This window comes from Erithacus rubecula (genome assembly GCF_903797595.1).
Source record: "Erithacus rubecula genome assembly, chromosome: 3".
Taxonomy (NCBI): Eukaryota; Metazoa; Chordata; class Aves; order Passeriformes; family Muscicapidae; genus Erithacus; species Erithacus rubecula.
In genome coordinates this window covers 105,555,141-105,580,228 of record NC_136689.1, presented here as the reverse complement: position 1 = coordinate 105,580,228, position 25,088 = coordinate 105,555,141, and the positions used below count along the sequence as shown (strand labels likewise).

The following is a 25,088-nucleotide window of genomic DNA, read 5'->3' as shown; positions in this document are numbered from 1 at the left end:
TAGTCACATCAGAGGGTTGGGGCACTGGGAATGGCTTATTGGGCAATCAGGGCCCTGCTCCATGTAATTTTTTTTAAATTCAGTGACTGCTGTCGATGCAGGGAAAGCAGAACACCATTTCTCGTCATCCAGTCATCTTAACCCATCATTTTGCCTCACGTGAGCACTGTCCTGCTGACACCAAGCCTCTCCCAGATCATGCCAAAAGTCCTTGCCATCCAGCATCCCATCTTCGTAGCAACAGCAAAGATACCTGTGGAAGAAGGTTTTCCTAACAGGGCTCTCAGGTTTTCCCATGTCTGAAAGCCATTTCTGTGTGTTCAGTAGCCCCCAATGCCTTGCTTCTCCATGCACTTGGGCCTTGAAAAGCTACCTTGAAACAGTGCAAACTGTATGTGCTTTGAAAGCCTGCACTAGCAGCAGGCAGGGGCCAACCTTCCTGCACACAAAGTCAGAAGGACAGATGGCTGCAATGCACTCTGAGCTCCCTGGAAGCTCAAAGGACACCAGGAAGAAGGGGCTAGAAGAGGAGACAGCCAGCAGCACCAGCTCCACCACTGCAGTGCATGCTGAAGGAGTGATGCATTTTTGAGATGCCTCAAGGCCATAAACACTTATCATCATTCTCCTAGGGATAGCAGCTGATTTACTTAACTTTTAAAGACTGATTTACTGCTGATAACCCTGACAAGCCTTAAACCTTTGATGGGGGACTATGATCAAATTCCCAGGAAAGAATGGAGCCTGGAAAAGATTGTACTGTCTTGTGAAGTCTAACCTAGCGCCAAGTACACACATAGGGATGGCAAAAATTCTTCCTTGTGGTTATCCAGGACACAGGCTGCATCCTTGTTGTGGCAGGCTAGCTCATACTCATGGAGTCCAACATACTTAGCAGGGATTCACAGGTAACACAAATCACAGAAGAACAGCATGGATATAATCCCTGTCATGCTGGCATTTCAGCATAACTGTGCTCTGTTATTCTTAGATAAGAAAATTACAGACTTTGCTTTTCCTTTTGAAGTCACAACAAGGCATCTCTCACAAAGATAAGTGTCTGGGGCTAGTCCCCCTCTCGGGGTTATCTAGATGCTAACCACGAACTTCCATAAATTTGGGTCTGTACATTCCTCCCACCAGTCACTATCGTTTACAAAACATAGCTCCATTAAAAGTGAGTGACATAATCTGATGGATGCCCTGCCAGCATTGACACATGCTGATATGCTGATAGCAGCTGCAGCCTCAGTACAAGACTAAGCCAAATAATGGAGACTTGCTCTTAATGAATCTATTCAAATAGACTCTGTACAAGCAGGTATGTGAAAGAAGTTTATATACAAACATTACACTCTTACATCTTCTTCTGGATGTTAACAACTGCATGTTTTAACATGTTATAAAACCAAGACTGTTTTATGCCAGGTTGTCTGGAAGCATACACTGATTTGAAGGATTTGACTCAAAGCCCAGTAAATCTACAGAGGAGATACTGTTCTCTTGCATCAAATTAGTACAGAGTTTAGTGCACTTAACAACAAGGCAGAATACACATTTTTATCAAAACCTTTAATTCACAGCAGGACACCAACTTTTTATACATCTGCATTTTTCAGATATTCTTTGAGGCTGTTTGGCAAACCTCAGTCCTCAGTTTATCTTTAAACTCTTTATTTGCAGTAGGAAAGCCAGGTAGGGGGTAGCTGTTTGAATGAAGAATTTAAAAAATACAGTAGAGTTCTTTATTTTGAGATTGTATAAAACCACAAAGATACTCTAATAGAAAGTCAGAAAAGTGATGATCATTTGGACTTACAGGCTTGCTTAGAAATAAATACATATATTTTAAAAATGTAGTGTAAGAGACAAATAACCAGGAGGTCCAAGCAAGCAAGCAGTTTGATATGTTTGGAAATACTACTCCACTTATGTAATGGCCCATCTGTCACAGCTGAGCACAGTCATGGTTCCTAGTTTGTGTATTTATGTTTTTGAAGCAACTTTTTTTTTTACTATTAGTAAAACTAAACACAGCGAGAGCCATTTCTAGTCAAAGGCAGAACACACCATTGGAAAATATAACATTGTAGCTGCATGAAAACTCCAGGAGATGGAGACAACCTGAAAGTTCTGCAGATCCACGGGATCTGCATTACCTTATGACCAACTTGCTGATTTCACAGGTATGAGATACACATGGTACCTGTGCCTCACCTAAAATAATTCTACTCTGAGAAAACATTAAGGAGTGTAAGACATTTTTTCCTGTATAAAATTAACTTCAGAATGTTCCAAATGGCATACAAATATTTACATGTGCATATATACATATTGCCAAACAGTGCTGTACTGTCTCCTGCTTTTACCACATAAACTTCAAGGAAAGCAAACTCAAATGTTGCAGAGCTACAAGGAGCTTCCTCTTGTCTTGCCACAGCCAAGGGAAGCTGTTATTACACAGCACTATGGGCTCTGGTACTGAAACTAGTGGAGCCATACATACACAAGGTTGATTCCTGTGTCTGTGAACTCACACCTGTAAATCAAATCCTACAGATGACAAAGGGCCATAAACTTTGCTGACAAAGCCACTAAGTGAATCTCTGGCTCTAAGGCTAAGGCAAGCCTCGGCTGTTTTTCACAAGTTAAATGAAGTGGAAAATGTACACAATGCAAATGCTTACTTGTCTGTGTCAGTGTAGACCCACACCAAGTAATGGAACTTCTAGACTGAGGTAATAAAAAATTGCAGTTCTCAGCTTTTTTACTACTTCCCTTCTTTAACTACTGTGGTAACATGCAAGCACTGATTGCTTAAGTTACAAATTCTGATAACCTGAAATTGTGACATCCCTTCAGGAGATCAACACACCCCTGGCCTGAAAGTATACTAGCTTTGGTGGCCTGGGCTTCTCAGGGGATTTCTTAGCAAGGCTCAGGAGGAGCTGCCATGGCCCACAATGCAATGACAAACAGACAATGAGAAACTGACTCTCCTCAGTGGAGACTTCAGATATACTCAATAGCAGTTTAATAACTTTACTTGTGCTTTGCAGGGTACTATCCATCACTAGACTGGATACTTTTTGCCTGTTTTCCCATAATTAGGTAGCTCTGGTTATGTGGTAGTTTTACACTATCTGTGTAATAAAAAGCAATAACAAAAATAGCAAACCAGTGAAAAAAAGAGTATTTCTCCTATCTTTCCACTTCAAAAGCATCCTTGCCAGTGTAGCATAACACCAGTTTTCCTTACTTGCTTCCTGGTTGTACAATCCATATTTATACAAACTAGTGCAAATGAGTACATGTCACTCTGGAGGCTCCAGCAAATTTGGATGTCATGGAAAAGCCCGAGGCAGGATGCATGCAGACAGAAGGGTGCTGGGCACTGCCAGCCCTGCAAGGAGCCAGGCTAGGAGCGAGTGTACTGCACTGTGCTGTACTTGGTGACCCTGGAAGACTTGCTCAGTGTGGCACTGGCAGAGGGTGGCCCTTGTAAGTCGGAGCCCATCAGGTTAAGTGGGGACTCTGTGATCAGAGCATGCTCTTGCCTTCCTGAGCTGGCACCTGCTGCCTGCTCAGCTCTGCTCTGCAGCCCCGAGGCTGTCACCACCCTTTCACTCAGCACCGTGCTGCGCTCCTCTGTGGACGTGGGGAAGCTGAGGGAGCCCTGCTCTGCAGCAGGCACCAGCACCCTCTCCCGCTCCCTCACCACCACGTACTGTGAGTCAGGGAGATCCTGAACTGCCAGGGCTGTTCCTGGCCCTGCCCCTGCTGACTTCACCATCCTTTCTGTAACCACCACATTACTCCCATGCGGCAGGTCTGGGATTTTCACCATGCCCTGAATGCTCGATGCAGGTGCCAGCACTCTCTCTGTCACCACTACATTCTCCTTAAACTGGGGGTCTAAAAAGACAGGGGCTGAGCGGGCAGGAGCCCCCACAGAGTAGGATGTTTCCATCATGGAGACACTGCTCTCTGCATGGCCTGCGGGGAGCTGCCGGGCACTGTGCTGCCCCGAATGGGATGATGAAAAGGTTGTTTCTGTGACCACCTCCTTGGACAGGGTGCTTTCTCCTGCTCCACTGCCTGTGTGCATGGGTGGGGCAGACTGGAAACGACTGCCTGAGGCAAAGGTTTGTTCAGAGGTGGAAGCATTTTGCTGATCTAAGAACTGTGACTTTGCTTCACTAAGACCAAAACCTGATTCATTCTTGTAGCCGCCTTCTTTCATATTGATCTGTCTACCTATACATATTTCTGCTAGAGTCTTAAACTTTTCTCCTAAATCATCAAGAAAATGGTCATCAAGGTCCCCCTCAATAAAGCTGCAGCAGCCAACGGAGCCGTGTGGGGAGCCTGATTCTCCCTGGGAATAAACCAGGAGACAGTCTTTTGCAGCTTGCTCCTCATCTTCATCCGCAAAAGAGACAGCTTTCTGCAGACAGAAACAAAAACAAGCAAGAGTTCATTAATGCCAGCTCTGAACTTAGTAATTTTGAAAAATCAGAAATACTTAGACAAAAAGGTTGTAATAAAAAATTTAGCTGATCCCACAGAAACTGTCAATGAAACAAGGGCTGTACCTAACATATTTTTTTGCTTTTTTGAAATTAGTCTGAACTTGACAGTACCCTTGATATGAAGAAAAATCTGAGATTATAATTAAGATTTGGATACCATCACCATCTGTTGCTGCTCCTTCCAGTAAATGTACTACTTGTGACATTGCTCCATATTCATGAAGAAACTGTTTTACTTCAGTGACTGAACTTCACCTCTAACTAAGGTTTTTGTGGGAGAGCACCAAGACCATTTCTGATGGTACCCTAACATTTAAAGAAACATTTACTGAGTACAAGCTGACATGTTACTACCTACCATGGCCCTTTTCACTAGCGCAGACTACAGGATCACATCCAGGATGCCCAACAGGAAAGAAATCAATAAGTTAAATGGCTTGGTAAAGCATGGATGCATAGTTCATCATGTAAATTCTTAGGCTCCATGCAGGCAACCTGGCAACAAGGAGGGCTCAGGAGTTCTGGCTACAGTGCATACAGGGTCAGCTCAGTCTGAAAGCAGTGTCTGCCACGGAGCTGCTGCAGTGCTGGCACAAATCTCTGTGTATGTGTTTGCATCAGCTCCAGATCCAAAAGTGAAGGCAGCCAAATCCTCTGGACCTGCTGAACCAGCTTTATCTAATATGGCTCCTGGCTTGTGCTCAGAACCACCTTTCTGCCACATCTGAAATTCCGGACTGCAAATTAGCTCAGGCATCTGTGTAATGTGTTATATATCCAGACTCAATTTGACTCTGCATGTTTTAACTGCATTTGATCCTGGAAGTAGGTACACAACCCAAGATTCTGCCACAAAAATCAGCTGAAACTATTTGGTTTGGTTACTTTTCTGTTTCCTCACCCCTAATCTGAGATATTTTAGCCTCCAAGAAGTTGTGTGGATATTGAGTATGACTTCCCTTCTGAAGACTTCATCAGGCAGTTATGCTTAAGGTATGTCACAAAGAGTGGAAGAAAAGGAGATTGCTATTGTTGCATCTGTTCACGCTGGAGACCAGTAGCTAGAGCACTCTGAGACATAAAAGCACCTAAAGCTCAAATCCTTCCCTGGCCTGAGGTGGTGATTCAAATCTGCACAGCTATTCCCTGGCAAAACCACATCAGCTGCCAGCTGTAGGGTGTGAATATGTTTTGTTTGTACAGGTGATGGTGAATGGAAGTCAAACTTTCACTACAAGGAGCTCATCAGCCAAAGGACTAACAATGTGCATAACATGAAGAGAAATAGCTTCAACAAGTAGGAACAACCTACTAACCAACGGGTCAGTAAAAAATAAAAAAGGAACGGGACTGCAACACATGCCTCATACACCTTTTGATGAATGGCCCTTTACTCAGGCTGCTGGGCAAATAGACAAGTCAGCACCACTTACTGCATCAGCTACTTTGAAAATACAGCCCCACCCACTGGTGTGTGACATCTTTGGCTTATCTTTCAAAAACCTGCTCCGTGGTAAAGTTTGGAGCTGTGATTCATGATGAATCACAGGTGCCTCCCTAGAGACCAGTTTCATGTTCTTAAATCCCTGAGATTTAGATCATACAGTCTTTCTCAGGGCTTTTTCCTGGGCAATGCGCTCCTTTGCTATTGCTGAACATTCTGGATCCCATCCACAAATACCTTCCTTGAGAGAAAGGTGTATTTGTGTGACACCTTGCAAGCATTCAGTGCTAGAAGACTGAGCATTGTCACATTCCAAGTACCACATGTGTGGCTAATCCAAAAATCCTTAATGCCCCCAACTCCACACGCACAATATCAGGACTGTTTATATCTACATATCTACTCATCTCTTTCTGTCATAACATGAACGATATTTCACAATGCCAAGTGCAAACATCACAATGCTGTTATTTTTGGGCCATATGCTTACATCGTTGAAGTAGTCTCTTAGGAATTCTTCATTCATGGCTCCTGCCGCTCCCACAGCAACTCCTCCTCCAGACATGACTGTCTTGCCGTCTACACCTGCCATGCCTTCAGCTGCTCCAGCTGCCATGATGGCTCCATAGTCACCAGCTGAATGAAGATGCCTTTGCTCTTCCCATCTTTCCCTGGTAGTAGTGCTGTGATGCTCTCCTACGTGAGAGGCAGAGCTGCCTGCTCCTATTAGAACTTCTTGTCCACTCATTCCTGCTGCTGCTGCTGCTCCTCCTGCTGCTGCTCCTGCTGCTCCTACTGCTGCTGCTCCTTTCAAGTTCCCAAGTGCAGTGGGTGGAATGAAGCTTAGCACTGGCTATATAAATAAGACAAATTAAGATGTGACATGAAAGCTTTGCAGTCTAGCACATGGAACTCACCAAACCAGCAGTGGGGCTGGGTGGGAACAGGGAGGGTGCTGCCTTACGACTTGTTTGAATTTGCACTTGTACATGTTGCTGCAAAGAGTAAAAGGCCTCCTAAGACAGGGTGCAGCTTCCACAAATTTACTGCCAAGAAGGTTCATGGGGATAATTCTATAGATCATTGTTTTCTTGAAATTCAGAGGATTGAAAATAAAGAAAAACAAAACAAAAAAAGCCCCACCAAAAAAGGCTTGCAAAACTCTCAGGAGCTCAGCTGCTCCAAGAAAAACTGCTCAGTTTTCCTCAGACACAAAGTGGGAAAATATGCACTGCCTGCCACCTCTATGGTGCTTCCTGGCCTTTCTTTTTTTCCTAGTAGTTTGGCTTTCTTGTTAATTATCTTTCAACAAGGATTTGATGTGAGCATTGGCCTTAAATCAAAGTCTTTTACCTTCTGTTTCTGTTACCGTGCAAAAGCATGTCACGGTCATGCCCTTTTTTTGAAAACCTTATTTTGTAGCATAACAACAAAGAGCAAACTTCTCTTGGTATTTACTGTTCCCTCTGCAGATTTGCACCTTTTTCTGCCTTTTTCTTTTTTACTATGGAATTTCCTCTGTTTGAGAAAGAAAATACACAGGGAATTAATTTAAAACAGTCTGAAACTTTAAACCAATGAAGGGAAGCCCAGCATTATAACCCATTATTTTGCTGCTTTATCATGCTCCCAAAGGGGTGCAGAGCATTCCAGGCCTGCAAATGCTAATGTTTCACTCTCTATTAGTTCAAAGCCTTTCCCACAGTCCTATCTTCTGCTCAGATATGATCAACATTTGCTTGATTGCTTTCCCTATACTTTGGGATTTAAGTGCTATGGTTGCTTTTTCTACAGCTGCCGGTAGAAGTCATCTCCTACACGTCCTTCACTGAGCCTCACAGGGTAAATTTTAATTAATGTTCACATGCTGTTAAAATCTGTTGTAGAATTCTGAAATATCTGCCTGTAGAGTGGAAGAGGCCCCAGGTGGCAAACTGAACACTGGGATAGAAATCAAAGAGAAGGGGTGTTAGGGATACGTGCCTTCTCCTCAGGAGCTGCTCCTTCACTGTTCCACTGACGCAACATCGCTTCACTGTGGTCTGGTATGTCAGCAAATGTCTTTGCTCCACCAAATCCCTTTGCTCCCAAGCCACCAGGGCACAGCAGCAGCAACAGTGGAACCACTGTAGGGAAACAGAAGTTTGTCATTAACAGTGTGGTTATTAGGATCCTAGCATACTTACAGCCACTGTGAGTTTGGCCAGCTCCTACACCCAAATGTATTTTCAATGTATTATCAGTATGAGAGCTGGCAAGGATTGAAGACAGGCTCTCAAATATGCAATGCATTTCCTAGAAGCATATGCCAAGACCATTGTCCTAGAGAGCAAACTGACAACTAACACATCAGGGCCTGAATCCTGCAGATGGCCACACATGTATGTGACCATACTTCTATCAAAGATCTCATATACCAATTCCAAGCCCTGGCTATCACTGTACAATCTCAGCATTTCTAACTCCTCCTCTTTTACTGCTAGATAACAACATGTAACATCATGTAAACTCCACCTCACCACTCCTTTGACATGCCTAGAGTGTTGCCTGGGGGACTCAGAATAACCCAGTTTCAGAAGCAGAGAATATTATTCCTGTGGCATGAACTTTGTTTTATCACAGTTAGATTGCTGCCAGCACAAGCAACAAACCATTGGGAGTTTAAATGCAGCACTGCTGCACCTGGGCACACCATAATTACAAATATTCTTATTTTTCTTTTATCTCACCAAAGGACAATGTCACATACTGCTCTGAGCAAGGCAGTGAATCTGCAGTGACACAAAAGAGTGGAGAATGTGCTGTGGTTTGAGCAGGAAGAGTTAGGGTTCACCTGGGGACATCTCAGAATACCAAAAGCATTCCTCACTGCTTCCCCACTTGTATTTACTGCACCATAAACAAATATTAAAAGTTGTTCATATTAATTTTGAAATTAACAGCTTGAAATCCTTTGAGGGTGAAGTGCTGATATGACCAAAATTAGCTGGGGATCTGCCATGACTTCCCACAAGACTAAAAGTTTACACAGAATGTATGAAGATGATAAAACCTGGGAGCTGGACTGTTTCTTTCCTGATGCTTTGCAGACCACATCTGCAGTGCTTCTGAGATAATATGAAATAGTTACTTACGCAGCAAAAGTAAAAATGCCAAGATGATTAGCGCAACTGCTGCTGGTCCCAGACCCACCGACTTGGCGCCGACAAACTTCTCCTGGCACACACCATCATCTGCACACTTACACACAGTCAGCTGCAGAGACTGTGGCAGAGCACAGCTGACCCCCTGGAAATCCTTTATTAGCATGGGAACTTCAGTTCTGCCCGGCTTCAGGTTTTGTGGTACCAGCTGTATGCTGGTGTCTGAGGCAGAAGTTGAGGGAGGTTAAAGAAAAGAAAAAAAAAAAAAAAGGACAAGAAGTGAGCAGAGAGAAAATTTACTTCTGTAAACTAACTAAAATACAACTGTTACAGTCTTCCAACAAATCCCCTCCAGTTAAGCCCAGTCAATGCAATGGAATTAAGTTTCAGTAGCTGCTGCTACAGTATACGTGCTTCTATTTTTATCAAGTAATTCATGCTGGTAAGTGAGCAGCCATGCTCACTTGTAGGTTCAGATAATTGTAAAATTTCACAAGACGAGAGACTAAGCATGGAAGACAGTCCAATCACCTGTACAGCATCCATGTGATCTGAATAGATAAAAGGCTGAACTCATAAAGAAACAGCTTCAGTCTTGAGGAGATTAATCTGCTGTAGGCCACAGACAGAGATCGGGAGCCAACAAAATACCTGCTCCTGTGCCTATGTCATGTCAAGGACTAACCAGGCAGAAGATCACAGAATGATTAAAGTTGGGAGGGACCACAGTGGGACATCTGGCCCAACCTCTGCTCAAGCAGGTCATCCTAAAGCACATGGCACAGGATTGCATCCAGACAGTTCTTGAGTATCTCCACTGAAGGAGATTCCACACCCTCTCTGGGCAAGCTCTTCCAGTGTGTAGCCACTGCACAGTAAATAAGTTAGTGTTTGTATTCAGGTGGAAGCTTTCTGAGCATCAGTTTCTGCCCATTGCATCTTGTCCTACTGCTTGGCACCACCAAGAAGAGCCTGGCCCCATCCTCTTGCCACTCTCCTTTCATCAGATTCTTATAGATGATGATGAAGTCTTCTCTCAGTCATCTCTTCTGAAGGCTGAACAGGCTCAGCTCCCTCAGCCTGACCTCATAAGAGATACTCCAGCCCCTTAATCATCTTCATAGACCTCTGTCTGAATGCTCCAGGAATCTGCATCCCTCTTGTACCAAGGAGACAGAACTGGACACAGCACTCCAGATGTGCCTCACCAGGGCACAGCAGAGGGACAGGATCACCTCCCTTGACCTGCTTGCTCTGCTCTGCCTAATGCACCCCAGAACACCATGGGCCTTTTGGCCAAAGGGACACACTGATGGCTCATGGGCAGCTTGTCTTCTATGCCCAGATAATGCATCACAGCATGTTTCCCATGAGAAGATGGGTGTAGCTTGATCCTAGCATTATTCATGAAATCCTGGTCACCACGCACGGGGGATCAAGCCAGGCAAAGATGGTCCAGCTCAGGGAAGGCAACACACCTTCAGAGGACATGTATGAACTTTTATAATCTTTAGAAAGAAGGGAGCAGAACATAAATTATGGTTCTTAATGCCTGACTCCATATGGTCTCCATAGTCTCACTCAGCCAAACTGTCAGTTTGACTGGAATTAATAAACTACAACCTTAGAACTTCAAAGAACTGAAAGTAATTAAAAATACATTTTCTTACCATTTCCAGATGCAATTATCCAGTTTTCTGCTGTCCCTTCTGGCTCATCAATGACAGTAAAGCTGAAGGGATAACTGTTTGGGTAACTATCCAAATCATGAGCTGTAACATCAACTAATTTTGCATCTGAACACACAGTCTGCACAGGGTTCACAATAACTGGGCAGTTATCATTCTCATCTTGAACTTGAATGACGACTGTGCCAGTGATTGTTTTCCTTGGGGAATCTAAGAATTTAAAATATGAAAAATTAAATTGATTTGTGCACAAAACTTTATCTTAAAATAAAAAAAACCCCTGACTTAGTATTTTTCAAAACACCAACATTGCTGAAGTAAGTTTAAAAAGATCTCCTGGCAGCTTAGGAAAGCAGTGTTTCATTCCCAATGTTGATAAATATATTGATAAAGTTCTGAAGGCAAGCTGTTTCATTATTTTAACTTGAAAAAAAATCCTGTATGGTTACACAGTAATATGCAGATTATAAATGAAAAATGCTACTTAGATACAAAAGAAGTTCAGAGATTCTTTCTTGCTTAGAAGTCAGGAAAACTTAGGACTATGAATCTGATGATAGGTACATTGAGATATTGGCAATGCCCACCTTGACAATAGAGTTTCATATCACACCTATCTTTGAAAACTTTTCTTTTAATAGAAGTTCAGCTCCATCTAGTCAAAGGGGTGAAACAATTACCTTGGGAACCCATTCCAAAAAATGAGTTGCCTGCATCTCTCCTTTGAATACCGAGACTGCACTTGGTGCTTATCTTTAGAGATTGGTAGGTTAAGCCAAATACCCTTCTAGATAGGCAAACAAACCGATTTGTGTGAAAACAAAACCCTCTCAACTTACCAGTAGTTACACCCAACATGGTGATAGTGTAGGTACCATTTACTACATGAGGTGATTCGTAATCAAGATTTTTAGCAAGTCGGATTTCACCTGTGACTGGGTCTACAGTGACCCAGTTTGCTGCATCTTTTCCTTTCATGTATCTGATGAAAATCACACAAAGATGGACACACTTATAATGAGGAAAACAACCATCAGTAGAACAAGCAGCTTCATAGTACATCTACTAGCCATTCAAAACAGAGATCAAATCCCTTAGTCTGATGCTCCTGCCAATGTAATTGGTTACAACTATAAACCTGCCCTGAATGTTGAGAGCTGCTTTTCTCTCTGGGTCAAACATTTAGGTATGGGTGCATTATATAAAGTACAATCAGGGAGTGAGGCTGGAACAGGAGATGGAGCTGCACTGCTGGGTACCATCCTCCTCCTCTCCTTCTGTGCTCCCAGCACAAGAAGAGCATGAGACACCCACAAAAAACTCTATTACAGGCATGGGGGAAAGGGGTCCACCCCTGGGTGTGCAACTCTGCTGTGTACCATTTGTAAAGGCCATGGTGGTGGTTAAATTTAACATTCTAGCTGAAAAGCTGTGATTAAAAACCCAAGCACACAAATGCAGACATATCTGTGTTACACCCTTTCTGTCTGACTGATAAATGTTTCTGCATATTCCATTTTAATTTTACTGGAGACAATGGAATCAGATTGGTAAATCTAATCTCAAAAGTAGATGGGTATGACAAACACATCATGCAAACATAGACAACTTTAGCCCAAACACTCATGTCTCGTCATATACAACAAAAGAAGAAGGATTTTCATATCACCTGTTTTCTGCATAATAGAATATTGAAGATCATGATGAATTATACTTAGCAGAAAATTGCCTTTGAAATTATTTTGGTTCAACATCCAAATTTTGACAATACGATATGACTTCTGACATAGTTTTGATGGTTATAAAAAAATTCTTACGTAATGCGCTCTGAGATTTTCCCAGTGTCTTCATCATAGGCTTGATACTGTCCAATAACCTGCTTTATCTGCAGTTGCTCACTTGCTTCAATAATTTTTTTTCCACCAGGGAACACAGGGCCTTCCTGCACATTGATTACCTTAATTTTGATTGGAATTGTTTCTGCTTTGTAACTAGGTTTAATCGACTTGTGGAACTCTGCCTTGTTTGTGACAACAATGCCTAAGTTTAGGCTCTGCATTTTTTCATAATCCAGTGCCTAGAGCAATGAAGAAAATAATAGAAGAACATTCAGAATTTGCCAGAATCCAGTATCTGGACAACATGCATACATTTAGTATTTAAATAATACTATAGCATCCTTATTTGAGTAGTAAGGATGTAAATATTTAAGTAATAGTTAAGCAATAAGAATGTTACAGTGTGAAAAAATTTGTTACCCTGTTACTCTCACTCATTTTTAATGGATAACACCATAAATATGGTTTTATATTATTGAATTAAACTAATTTAAGTTTCTGCCTGTGCTTTCAGTGAATCCATGCTCAATTATGTGGCTCTTCCAATAATACTCAATTTAAAAAAAAAATAATTAGGCACTATGCATCTTCAGTTCGTGTGGACTAAAGAAATGCAAAAATTATAAAATAGACATTTCTACTAATGGAAAATATTTTCCTCATAATTTCAACTTATGGAAGTTCATAAAATAGTCTGTAGCCCATGGCTCATGGAATGGGTGTTGCCTGCAACATTATCAGTGGCCAGGGGATATAAAGAAATTTATACTGAGATCATCAAGGACACCAGAAACATGGAAGTTTACAGCATGTTAGTACTGGTGCCCAAAGGGCAAGGGAAGTCTGGGGACTCCTGCCATACTAGTTATATTTGAGATCACACAGGATGCCAATGGAAAAGCTTGACAAAACTGTTATTTTGCATTGAATAACTGAACGCATTAAAAATACCTCAAAGAAGGAGTATCCACATATTTTACATATTGACTGAATGAAAACAATTTGTCAACACAGATGGATAAATTATTCTAATATTTAAAGTAGCATCTCTAAAATCTATACTTACTTTCACAACAGTCAAAATTCCTTCATTTGTTTGGGGATCTGTTACAATTTGGAAAAAACCATCCTCATTGCCAGAAACAAATGTAAATTTTGCCAGCCAGTTATCAGAAAACTCTTCATCTTTGTCAAATACTTTTATTCGCATAATTTCCACATTTGCTCTGTTTTCTTCAATGCTTCCTTCAAACTGCAATAAAAATAAAATCCACTCTTTAAAAAGATGTCATGGTTTACCTCCTTTCAACAGTGCAAGGAATTTTGCACAATGTCTTATCATGGGGAAGGTGTAGGATCATGCTAAAAATTGTGATAATTGTACTTACTGCATGACTTTCAACAACAGGTAGATTGTCATTGACATCCAGAATCTTGATTTCTAAAGAACATGTTGCAGCATTCCCACCTGCTTGACCACCACGGTCCTTTGCTTCCACCACCAAAGAATAGCTACTTTGTGTCTGTCATGGTAAGAAAAAGGTGTTTAATCCAGGCTAAAAATTCCTTCATTGCTGTATGACCTCTGTAATGTCTCTTATGGTCAATTGTAACTCCTCTCTTGCTAGAAGTAAATCTTGCACACAAGTGCCTTGATGGATTCTGCTGGAGTAGAACTGAGGTTTTGAAAAGGATATGGGACTTTCCACACAAATAATCAGACTGTCCTTAAATATCAAATTAAAAAATGCCAGTGGCCATGAGCAGGGACAGGACCAGTGACACCTGAATGTCAGGACATGGCCAGAGGCAGAGCCACATCTCAGCCACAGAGCTAGCATTCCCACCACCATCTGCTGGCCAGGGAAAGCTCTGCAAGCACAGGTCATGTCCCTCACAATAGGTCATTTCAGTGCAGATTCACAGTAGCACCTATCCTGACTCTCTGCACTGTGATTTGCAGGGCAGGCTACAAAAATCCAGATGCAACCAGCACCTTTGCAGGTGATGATCTAGGTTATCTTTGCTATACACTCCCCAGCAGAAAGAAAAGACACCTTTTTTTGGGTACTTGCTGCCCTGGCTACACAGGAGGGACAGAAAGCAACAACTATTGGGCTGGTGCTGGCACAGGGAGGTGAGGGGTTGGATACAGCCTTAATCTCACTGCCTCTTCCCTCAATCCCTGAAAAGCATGTATCAGCCAGACAAGGCTTTAATCCCAAGGGAAATTAAGACAAAAAAGAGGGTCAGCTCTTCACCCTGCAGGCAAGGCTGAGAGTGAAACAATGGGGGCACCAGAAAACCACTACTAGCAAACACCATAACTGGAGGAGCTTTTTACCTCTCTGTCCAGGTTTATTTTTGCTACTCGAACTTCACCAGTATTCTTGTCCATGCTGAATGCAGTGCTAGGGCTTTGGGAAACAATCCTGAAAGCAATTTTGGAATTCAGATTATTTGGTTCATCTGCATCAGTTGCATTTATCCTCATTACAATTGTACCTGGAAAATACAAACAAAAATATGGCACTTGTTTACACCACCATGCACTGGTGTATATCTTTACTGTAATGTCAAAGATAGGAGCATTTTGTTAGATGCACTGCACAATTTTCTGATGCTCTTGACTTTATTTATTTAATGCATCAAGTTGAATAAGTGTTCTTAAACCCAATAGGTACATGTTATAAGTATATATTCTAGCCAACAAAGAATGCATTCACACATCTGTAACTCAAAAAATTCAATGCACAAATTAAACAACAGGTTACATTCTCTCAGTAATTCTGACAGAAAAATGTAGATACCAAGCAGAGCAGAAAGTACAAGCTTTTGAATAATGAGCTACATTTCCCTCACACGTTTTTCTAAAGAGAGTATTAATTATTCTTTACCTGAACATTGACCTCCAACAGCTTCACTCAATATATGCAGTGGTACCCACGGTGCAATCCCCTTATAATTTATGGCAGGGGGTTTTGTCCTTAGGCAGAGGGTATACCTCAGCATCCAGAGCCTAAGTTTTAACATTAGCTGGAATTCATGCCAAGAGCCATTACATGTCTGCTATAGACTTGAAAGATTGCTGAGGTTACTCAAGACCTCACCCAAGTGGATGGGCAATAATTTGTTTCTTCAGATTATAGTGACACTGAAACAGACACACTGCCAGGTATTTACCAGGCTGTTTTACTCCAGCTTCTCTAATCTTCTTGAAAATAATCTGTTATGATCTTATGTTTACCGATGCCCATAGGAAAATGGCCATTAACTTGTTCTTCAATGGTTATGGCACAGCCATAAGTGCTTAGCAGCAAACTACCTCCCCAGACCACAAATAAAGCAGGGCTTTGGATGAGGATGGCAGAGTGAAATCCCTCCCAAATAGGTTGTGACTGCTAGACCAGAAGGCAGATTGCATTTCCTGTACAATTCCTGCAGAACCATGGTTCCTGGATTTGTGACAACAAACCAAAGATTCCACAAGAGGAAATACTGTTCTCTCCTGCCCCTAGGGGGATGCTCTCCCTTAATCACACAACACAGCCTAGCCTTGAATAAAAACCTTCATTCATTCACACATGGATAACTTGGCTTATGTCAGCAAGAGAATGTGCCTTTGTTACTGCAGGTGTACTGCTCCAAAGAGCATATGCACCTGTCCCCTTGCATATCTTGGGAAAAACTAAAAGGAAAAAAAAAATAAAATGAAGTTACCAGTTTCACTTAATTCTTCAATTGAACCAACAAAAACTTCATGTGAAAACACTGGAAAATTGTCATTTATGTCCACAACTTTAATTGGGAGGTCTATTGGCTCTTCCAGTTTTGCCCCATTCTTATCTAGTGCATGGCCTCGGACCTGATAATACAGATAGAGACAAAAAACAAATCCAATGAGTGACTGTCATATAGCAAACACAAGTGCAAACCAGAAATACACCCATTATACATAATAAAGAACAAATATTATAAAGGCTTATTACATATGCTTATAAATACAAGCAGGTATACACAAATATCCAGAAATGCGTTATATATATTACATATATATTATATAATATTATATATATATGTATTATTTCAAGTAGACACATTTAAAGAAAATAAATTTAAAAATTGACAGGAGGGGATCTATAAAGAAAATATTGATTTTCTACTTACAAGAAGAAATGGTGTCTTTTCTCTGTCCACCCTTCCTGTTATGTTCAGGTAACCAGTCTTTCCATCGATAACAAATAATCCATAAGGGGGTTCTGTTACTCCTTGACCAGATATAGTGTAAGTTACTACTATTCCTGTATCTTCAAGATCTGAATGTATCTAGCAGGAATATAACAAATTAAAAAACACTCAGTAAATAAAATCACACTTAAAAGTGCAACAAAATATTTTTTTCTACCTTGTGATGAACAAACAAAAATAAATACTTAGCACACTGCATATTTATTTCCCTGCACTCCTCTGGCTGTGGAGATGTAGAGATAATGGCTGGAAGGGCTGCATGTTCTGTTTGATAATCTGGTGCAGGGAGGTAAGAAACATCTGGATCTGGGAACTGACCTGGGAGGTCAGACCTAAGTTAGCAAATACACCAGGACTGGAGAAGGGATAGGGTGGAGGAAAAAAGGTCAGACCTGGAGATGAACACATAGAAGAGGCTGCAGAGACTAGAGACTATACCCTTTCTTCTGTTGTCAACAGATATTCAAAACATCTGGAAAAGTGTGCATTGTGCCAGTATCACCATCAAGGAGCAGCCCAAGCAGAGGGCAACAGCTTGCCACCACCTGCAGTCATTTTATATGCTGAAGTGGCAGGAGTGGTGAATTCAGGTTTCAGCACTGGTGCCAAACCAGACACATATGACTCTTCCACAAAGGGTAACACCTTGGTTATTTTTAACTTTGCTTCCTAAATGACTACTAATACATAATCATGCTCCATGTACATCCTTCTGCCCAGTCACCACCAGCAGATTTGCACAATTTCAATCCCAGCTGAGTATGGGTGGTGGGATGAAAAAAACTCAGAGATACTGCATTCCCCAAAAGCTTAATGAAAAATGGGGCTATGAAAAGATGAGTGACTGAGCCAAACCAGGCATTAAATTAAAGGAAACAGAAGGAAATGTGTCAACTTTCAACTGGTATTCAATAGTCCTTTAAAATAAAAGAAATATATGTGCGTGTGTTTAGGGAAGTCACACTCCTATTTTACATTTTCATCTCAATTTTTCTGTGTATTGCGTTTTTAAGTGTTTTCTGGGCTTACTCTAGCAATTGGATTCTTGTAGGAATTGTCCTCCTCCTCCCGAATGAAAGCTGGAGGGACTGTCCATTCTCTCTTCTGTCTGACTAGGCTGTTGGGATGAGACAACATGCCACTCCTGTCATTTCGGTTATAAACCTGTGAAAAGACAAGATGGAACGTCAGCATTACACTTAGTCACCTCAGATAAATGCTTTATTGCTGCTGTAGCCAAGACTTCTGAGCAACTTTTGCTCTTCAATAGCTAGTAACTTCAAAATCATGGAACAGCATCATCCTTCTGAGTCACCATCTAAGAGCTATACAGTCCTCAAGTTGGCTGGAGAGGAAAAATGCACTGATTTCCTCATCAGGACAAAATTAGGCAAGACAGGCTCCAAAAATATGAGCAAGCTTGCATGACCAGCAGTTGGTGCAAATACACCTGCTCTGGAAGATTTAAATGCTTGTCATCAGATGTGGGAAGAAGTTTGGCACTAAGGCTGTTTTGAACCACCATTTCTGCCTTACCACCTTGTTTATCTTCCTACCAATAATGGTTTGCACATTCCCTCTGAAACAGAATACATGAAAGAGCAGGCCTCTATTCAAACCACCCATGTCTCTGCTATCCCTGTTTAACTTCACCTTACCCTGTGTGACACCCCTCATCCTTCTGTCCACTTTAGTTTCTACTATCTCTGTTGACTCCCAGATTAACATATTCAATAAAACAGTGATTTTTCATCTACTGAGTTAAAAAAAAAAAGCAATCTACATTTTTACTGTGTTAGGGGAAGTTTCTCAAAGTTCAATGCTACTCTAGGCGATGGATGTAGGAATCTATTAACTTATTTTCCAGCTTTCATTTCTCTATTCATTATGCAGCTTTCACATACCAGCAAATGGTAGAATTCAAGACATTTATCAACTAAAATAAGGCATGGCTTTGGTATGTTTCTCAGAGAACCCTTTCACACGGACTGATAAAGAAAAAGCTTTCCATTATAACCTACCTTCACGTAGAGCCCATGTCCATAATTCAAACAGATCTGCAATGGAAATTATGATAGTCATTATTAATTCCATGTCACTTCAGCAGTACTAAAACTTAACTTTTGGGAACTGCTTCATAAGAGCAGCAAAGCCACAAGGAAGAAGGCTTTTGACCTGTATGAATTTATATTTATTATTTACCCATAACAGCTTCTGAAAAATTCACCCATAACCATTGATATTAAAAATATACACTCTAACTACATAATAATTAAGTTTGGCACCTTTTTCCTAGCAGGAGCAGATTATAAGCAATTAATTTTTTTTTTCCTAATAAATTCAGACTTAATAATAACTTTTAAACAACTATTTTTTTTAGTACTGAATAATACTTCAGTACTCCAAAAGGATGAGGATGTGCCATTGATGGAAACAAATGCTGATTGCCTGCAGCATTTTGGAGAAGCTCCCTCTTCTGGGCAAACCTTGGATTTGTGGCTGTGGTGGGTTAGGTGGGTTATAAATCACATCAAAGAAGAAAATAGGATAAATGGTGCTTAAAGGAAAGGACTAACCCAAACATCTGCTGAAGTGTACACGACAGAAGCAGCTCTCTTACTCAGAGCCTTTCTGGGAGGATAAATGGCATCACTTATTCAAACAGGGCAGAGGCCCTTGCTCTGACAAAACCCTGCAAGCTAAGGTTCAGTACTGGGACTGCCCACCTCTTCACACACCAGGAGAGCTCAGCCTGGCCCTGCATATCTCAGTTAGATGACAAATCCTGGCTGGAATAAGCCAATTTATTAGAGACCCCATGTTTATGTCCACTCTCCAGGCATCAGACTCTGCAAGTAACAACACCCCTCAAACTGCAAAAAATGTAGGTAATGGGAAGCAACAACAATAAAAGAGAGGATATTACAACATGGGAAACCTACAAATCAAACCTTTGAACTTTGTACAGGTAGCAAATCCTGCTGCTGTTCTGAAAATTATTACTACTTATATTTTGCAACTTAGGTGATTATTTTCTAAGGCATTTCTTGGGATTATTTTCTTTGCCTAAGGCAAAGCAGGCTCAGAAAAGGTGTTTTTCTACTCAAATAAGTCAGTCTCTGACTGGTTTCTAGTCTGTTCACTGGGCTCTCCCTATTACTCCCTCTGACTCAGTCTTGATTACTGAATTGATGACAGCTTCTATTTTTTTTAAAGATGTTATCTTGTACTCACACAACCCAGCAGACTGTATTGAGCAATACAGCAAATTTCTGTTTCAACTTGTTCAACAAAACTGCTTTTCAAATAGTATTTTTCCCAATGTATATATTCTGAGGACAAAAATTATCAAGAAGAAGGTTTCCTAATGGATATGAGTCATGAAGGGTACAGGATCTCACACCAAGCTGTTTTCATGGATGTTCTTAGTCTTACTTGATTTTACTAATTATACAAATTTTCAAAATTTATTTTCATGATTAATGAGATTATACCAGAAAAAGTGTCAGAAGAATTTTGCTTTATAGTCAAGGTTTTTCACAGAAGTTGCAACTCTTTTGGAAGCTGAGTAATTGTCAAGATGTTACCAAAAACATCCTTGGTTACACTAATTGGTAAATTGCAGGGAAAACTTTCCCTTAAAACTGAATGGAGACAAGAGACACATGTTGAGGAGTTTCCTTGTACTGGAAACCTTGTAACCCAGTATAAACAAAAGTGTCTGAAGACCAAGAATAAGCAGATCTTTCACTGAGATGTGTGCCAAAAGTGGGTAAAAAAATCCCACTAGTCATTATAAAAAGAAAATCTTTAAGGTAAGTAAAAATCAATTTGCATAGTAGCAAACATCCCTCAAAACATTCTATGTTAATGCTAAGATAGTAAAAAATACTTTTGCTCTTGTATTATTTAATCCACAGTCCACAGGTAGCCTCACAAGGGACTTAAAAGATATCTACAAAAAATTTTTAAGACACTTAATGTTAACTTAAATGTTAATGACACTTTTATTCACAAGATGCATAAATAGAAGAGGAAAAAATACGCAAAGAGATCCGGCCTTTTTACTGAAAATTTTTCAAGGTTCCAAAAATTCTAGGGGGAAAAGCACTTTTCAGTGACATTTTCTTCAAGGACAAGTGAAATGTCAGAAGTTGCTGCCTGTTGAACATGTGAAATTTCACCCTCCCCCTAAATTTTTTTTTTCTTTTTTCAGTATCTTACAACTCCCTTCTGTTAAATGGCTCAGAGTAGGAAAGCACTGTCATTTGCTGTGGATCATAACCTTGGCTCAAAAACCAGACATCTACTGACAACACCTGCTGACCAGAGCCGACAACACATTGTTAGAAGAAAATGGGATGGTTGCAAAAGAAAAAAAACAAAGGTCTGAGGCCCAAAGTAATGAAATTGGAATGAAACACTACAGGAAAGCAGCATGAATAGGCAAGAGGGAATGGGAAAGAAGGGAGTGACTGCCATTTATAGTGACTGCAAGGCTGCTCTTGCCCAAATCCCTGTTCATCAATAATCAGGAAGTGACTAAAGGGCAGATTTCAAACACAAAGCTCAGATTTAAGCTGTAAAGTTATGAAGACTGAGTAACTGAGAAGGTATGTGTCAGTATTTACTACACCATGAAGCAGTAATGCCTAGAAATGTGGTCTGTTTTTGGGTGCTGTGTGTTAGGAGATGTGAAGCTTGCACCTCCTGTGAGTCATTTTGGTGTTGAAGACAACAGATGAAGACCTCAGAGAAGCAAGCAGGGGGGCTTATCCAAAGTCATCTACCCAAATGCTTCCTGACAACTGTTTATCCTGTTCTTAAAAATGAGGGATGGAGGTCTCTCAGCCTCACTAACTTAAGGGAATGCCTAGACAGTCCTACAGATGAAAAGTTTGTTCATTTTCATCTTCATTTTATTATCCTCATTTTTAGCACCTTGCAAGTTGATCCTATTGCTGCTTGCATGATATTCAGAGTTAGGCACACAAATTTATATATCTAAATGAAAGCTAAGTGCCTAAACTTCCATTATGACCAGCGGAAATATAGCCAATACCAACAGAGATCAGAGTGCTCTTCAACTTGACCCCAAGCTGGTCCATATTTATTTCTCCCTGAGCTCTACTGATTGCAGGCATGTCCAATTAAGTACTGTAAGCCCGACACAGGAGGATTTACAGAGCAAAGGATTTGATGTAGAACACCCAACAATATACAACCCATGTTTTGATGGATCCTTCAGACTAGAATTAGCTTGCTCCCACAAATCAAAAATCTACAAGCAGATGGATGCACCTCCCAACATGGTTTCATTCAGGAAAGATATAATTCACACACTCCTGAGCTTTTCTTCAGAAGTACAATCTGATCCAATCAAACAGGTGCACTCAGCATCCACTGCATTTCCATATGCCTTAACAGAAACTTAAACATCTATATTGAGATGTCTTAGCCTTAGACCTACCCTCCTTTGTCATGTTGACAATGCTCTCATTGTATAGTGCAGTTCCCTTTCCTTCACAAGCCCCTTTTCTTCTACCCTTTGTATATCTGCAAACTTATCAAACACCTTACTCACTGTCTTTTCTCACATATCAGTTCTTTAATTTCCCTTAAAAATAATAAATCAGGATTTTGTGACTTTAGATTGCTTTTTTTTTTTTTTTTTTCTGTTATGTAGGCTCTCCTGGACAGATTCACCTTTTTCTGAAGTCTGGCATTAAGAAAACATACCACTTCAGTTCACTGAATGGATAAAATACTAGACCTTAAATATTCCTCAGCTGCTTTCAGACCTCACCACAGATGGGTTTTCCCTTATTTTTGGAACAGTATTAAAATGTTGCATCAATACACAGATGCTTGTAAATACCTTTACCACGTTTCAACATGTTACTGGCAACAGAAGCTAGGTTGCTTTGAATTGGCTTAACTCTGCTCTTCGTAAAACCATGATTAGCTGTGTGATGGTTTTTAACTTGTTTCTATTACTTCTGAAAATTACCTGCTACTGATTCTGACATTAGTGATCTAATATATTCAGGCCTGAATTTCATTATACCTAGCCTAAGTCTAACATCCCAAAGTACAATCTGAGGACGACATTCAGAGAAAGGGTAAATTTTGCTACCTCCATACTAAGATTCGTACATCTCTGTCAACTATTCTTTCACTCAAATGCAGGAAGTGTTCTAAGACTTCTTCTCTTGAAGACATGATGTCCACCCCCTTTAGAAAAGGCTGAGAAACCTCCCAGTCTAACAATCCTCAATAGCTGTGCCAGACATGCCCATGGCTCTGGGAGTGTGCTCTGGACACACTCCAAGTCAAGCCCAACCCTTTGGGTGCACCACCATTCAGCACAGACAAATATTCCTAGAAAAGAGTCAGAGGCAGGGGCCTGGGGAAATCTGCTGTGACCTCAGTGAGGTACCCAGGGATGGTGATACAGGGATGCAGCCTGCAGGCAGGGAGCGAGCACTGAGAGATACTTCCAGGAAAAATGGCAGAGAAAGAACCTACCATTCCTGATGCTTCTAAAGCAGAAGATGCTTTGAGAAGACACTACTTTTAGACTAATATTTTTCCAGTAGTTTCTTAAGATTCATAAGAAATAAATTAACCCTAATCCAATACTCTCAAATAAGAAACTTGACTATTTGCCACATGAATGCCCAGATTAGGAGAAAATCCCCAAAATTTCAAAATGCAGGAGTGCCTCTCTTTCTCTTCTGACATCAGCCATCAAAGGCAGTTTTACTCACTCTAATATTCTATCCAACAATGAGTCTTTTAGGCCATGTGACTCAGCCTTAGCTGAAACTGACGATTATGAGGACTGAGAAAAATAATGTTCTTCAGGCAAAACTAACAGCATCCTGAACCAGTGCAAGCCCATCAAAACGGAGAATGGTGCGGCTTCAGGTATTGCAGAGAGGATACGTGAAAACTTTTGCACAAGTGGCACTCCATGTTTTCCATTGTTCATTTGGAAAAAATGAGGATAAAACATTTCCCAATCAAATCCCAACTACCAGCTTGCTGTAAAAACAGGTTTAACTGTTGCTGGCCAACTTATGCACAACCATACATCTGTATTAAAGTTATCAGGCAACAGGTCTGCAGATAACAAATCTGATTTTGCAGGCTCCCGACCCCCATTCTGTCCATGCAATAAGCCACTGCTGATCCCTGCCCAGCTGCTCGGCACTCCCGGAACAATCCGGGGCATGGCCTCCACCCTCACCTTTGTCTGAGTGGCGGCAGCACAACTTCCGCAGGCAGTCTGCCAGCCTGGAAAGGTGAAAAGCAAAAGAAAATGCCGCAGATACAACAGGGAGCGTGCAGTAAACTAGCTAGAAAGAGCTAGAAGCATCACTCCAAATCCAACACACCAAGCGTTTCGTTCTCAGTTTGTTATGAGATAGTCATTCATTTTAGCTGGAGAAAGTATTCCATAGGATGGAAGATCTAAAGGCTGATGGCTGAAAATTAGTGAAGGGCAGGAGAAAGCCTGAAGTGTCCTCGATTGTTAGGAATTTGGTGTAATTTTCCTAAGGCGATAAAAACTTCTAAAGTTTTGATTCATCTTCACTCCTGGAACTGTTCCCTCAGAAGGAAAAAGCAATTTACTAGTATAGAGTATGTTGAACATGAAAATGGCAACAACGTGAGTTCCTCGCTGCCTTCCTGTTCCCCCCGACGCCTCAGCAACCCCACCCATCCCAGACACCGCTCCTGTCGGGATTTCCCACCTCCACCTGCTTTCAGGCAGCAAACGGCTCTTATCTAATTCCCAAAGAACGACAGAAAAACCATTCCCAGCCACATGCAGCCGGCCTTGGGAGGGCTGCCAAATCCCCATGGGAGCACCCCTCTCCGGCGGCTGCACTCGGGACCCCCGGGGCGAAGCAGCGGCCCCGGCACCGCGGGATCCCCGGGGTAAAGCAGCACTCACCAGCAGCGCCAGCAGCCGCACCGCCGCCGCGGGGCCCCGCGACATGACCGCCGTGCCGGGACGGGCTCAGCTCCTCCGGCCGCCCAAGGCAGGAATGCCGCGGGCCCGTGCAGGGGGCACAAGTAGCCGCGGGTGGGTGGAGTGTGCCGGGCGGGATCGGCTCCGGGAAGGGGCAAGAGGCAGCGGCCCCGCGCCCCGCCCGGCCCGCGGCGGCGAGTCCCGTCCGCGCCCC

General features: G+C 41.6%; 1 protein-coding gene across 2 annotated transcripts; it reads right to left on the bottom strand.

The window, feature by feature from the left end:
* Nucleotides 1-25,088, bottom strand: LOC306799786 (desmoglein-2-like). Of its 2 annotated transcripts, XR_013773681.1 has the most exons (16): nt 24,857-25,088; nt 18,915-18,950; nt 17,923-18,057; nt 16,813-16,971; nt 16,366-16,510; nt 14,990-15,150; nt 14,034-14,168; nt 13,712-13,897; nt 12,625-12,884; nt 11,647-11,789; nt 10,790-11,017; nt 9,111-9,341; nt 7,956-8,102; nt 6,467-6,825; nt 2,646-4,447; nt 1-2,532 (listed from the first exon to the last, which is right to left on the bottom strand). XR_013773681.1 is itself a non-coding variant. In XM_079301281.1 (15 exons), exons 1-15 carry the CDS (start codon nt 24,899-24,901, stop codon nt 3,419-3,421), a joined length of 3,399 nt encoding a protein of 1,132 aa, XP_079157407.1. In that variant the 5' UTR covers nt 24,902-25,088; the 3' UTR covers nt 2,550-3,418. The 2 variants fall into 2 exon arrangements, 1 of the variants encoding a protein (XP_079157407.1); XM_079301281.1 differs by lacking the exon at nt 1-2,532 and having other exon boundaries at nt 2,550-4,447.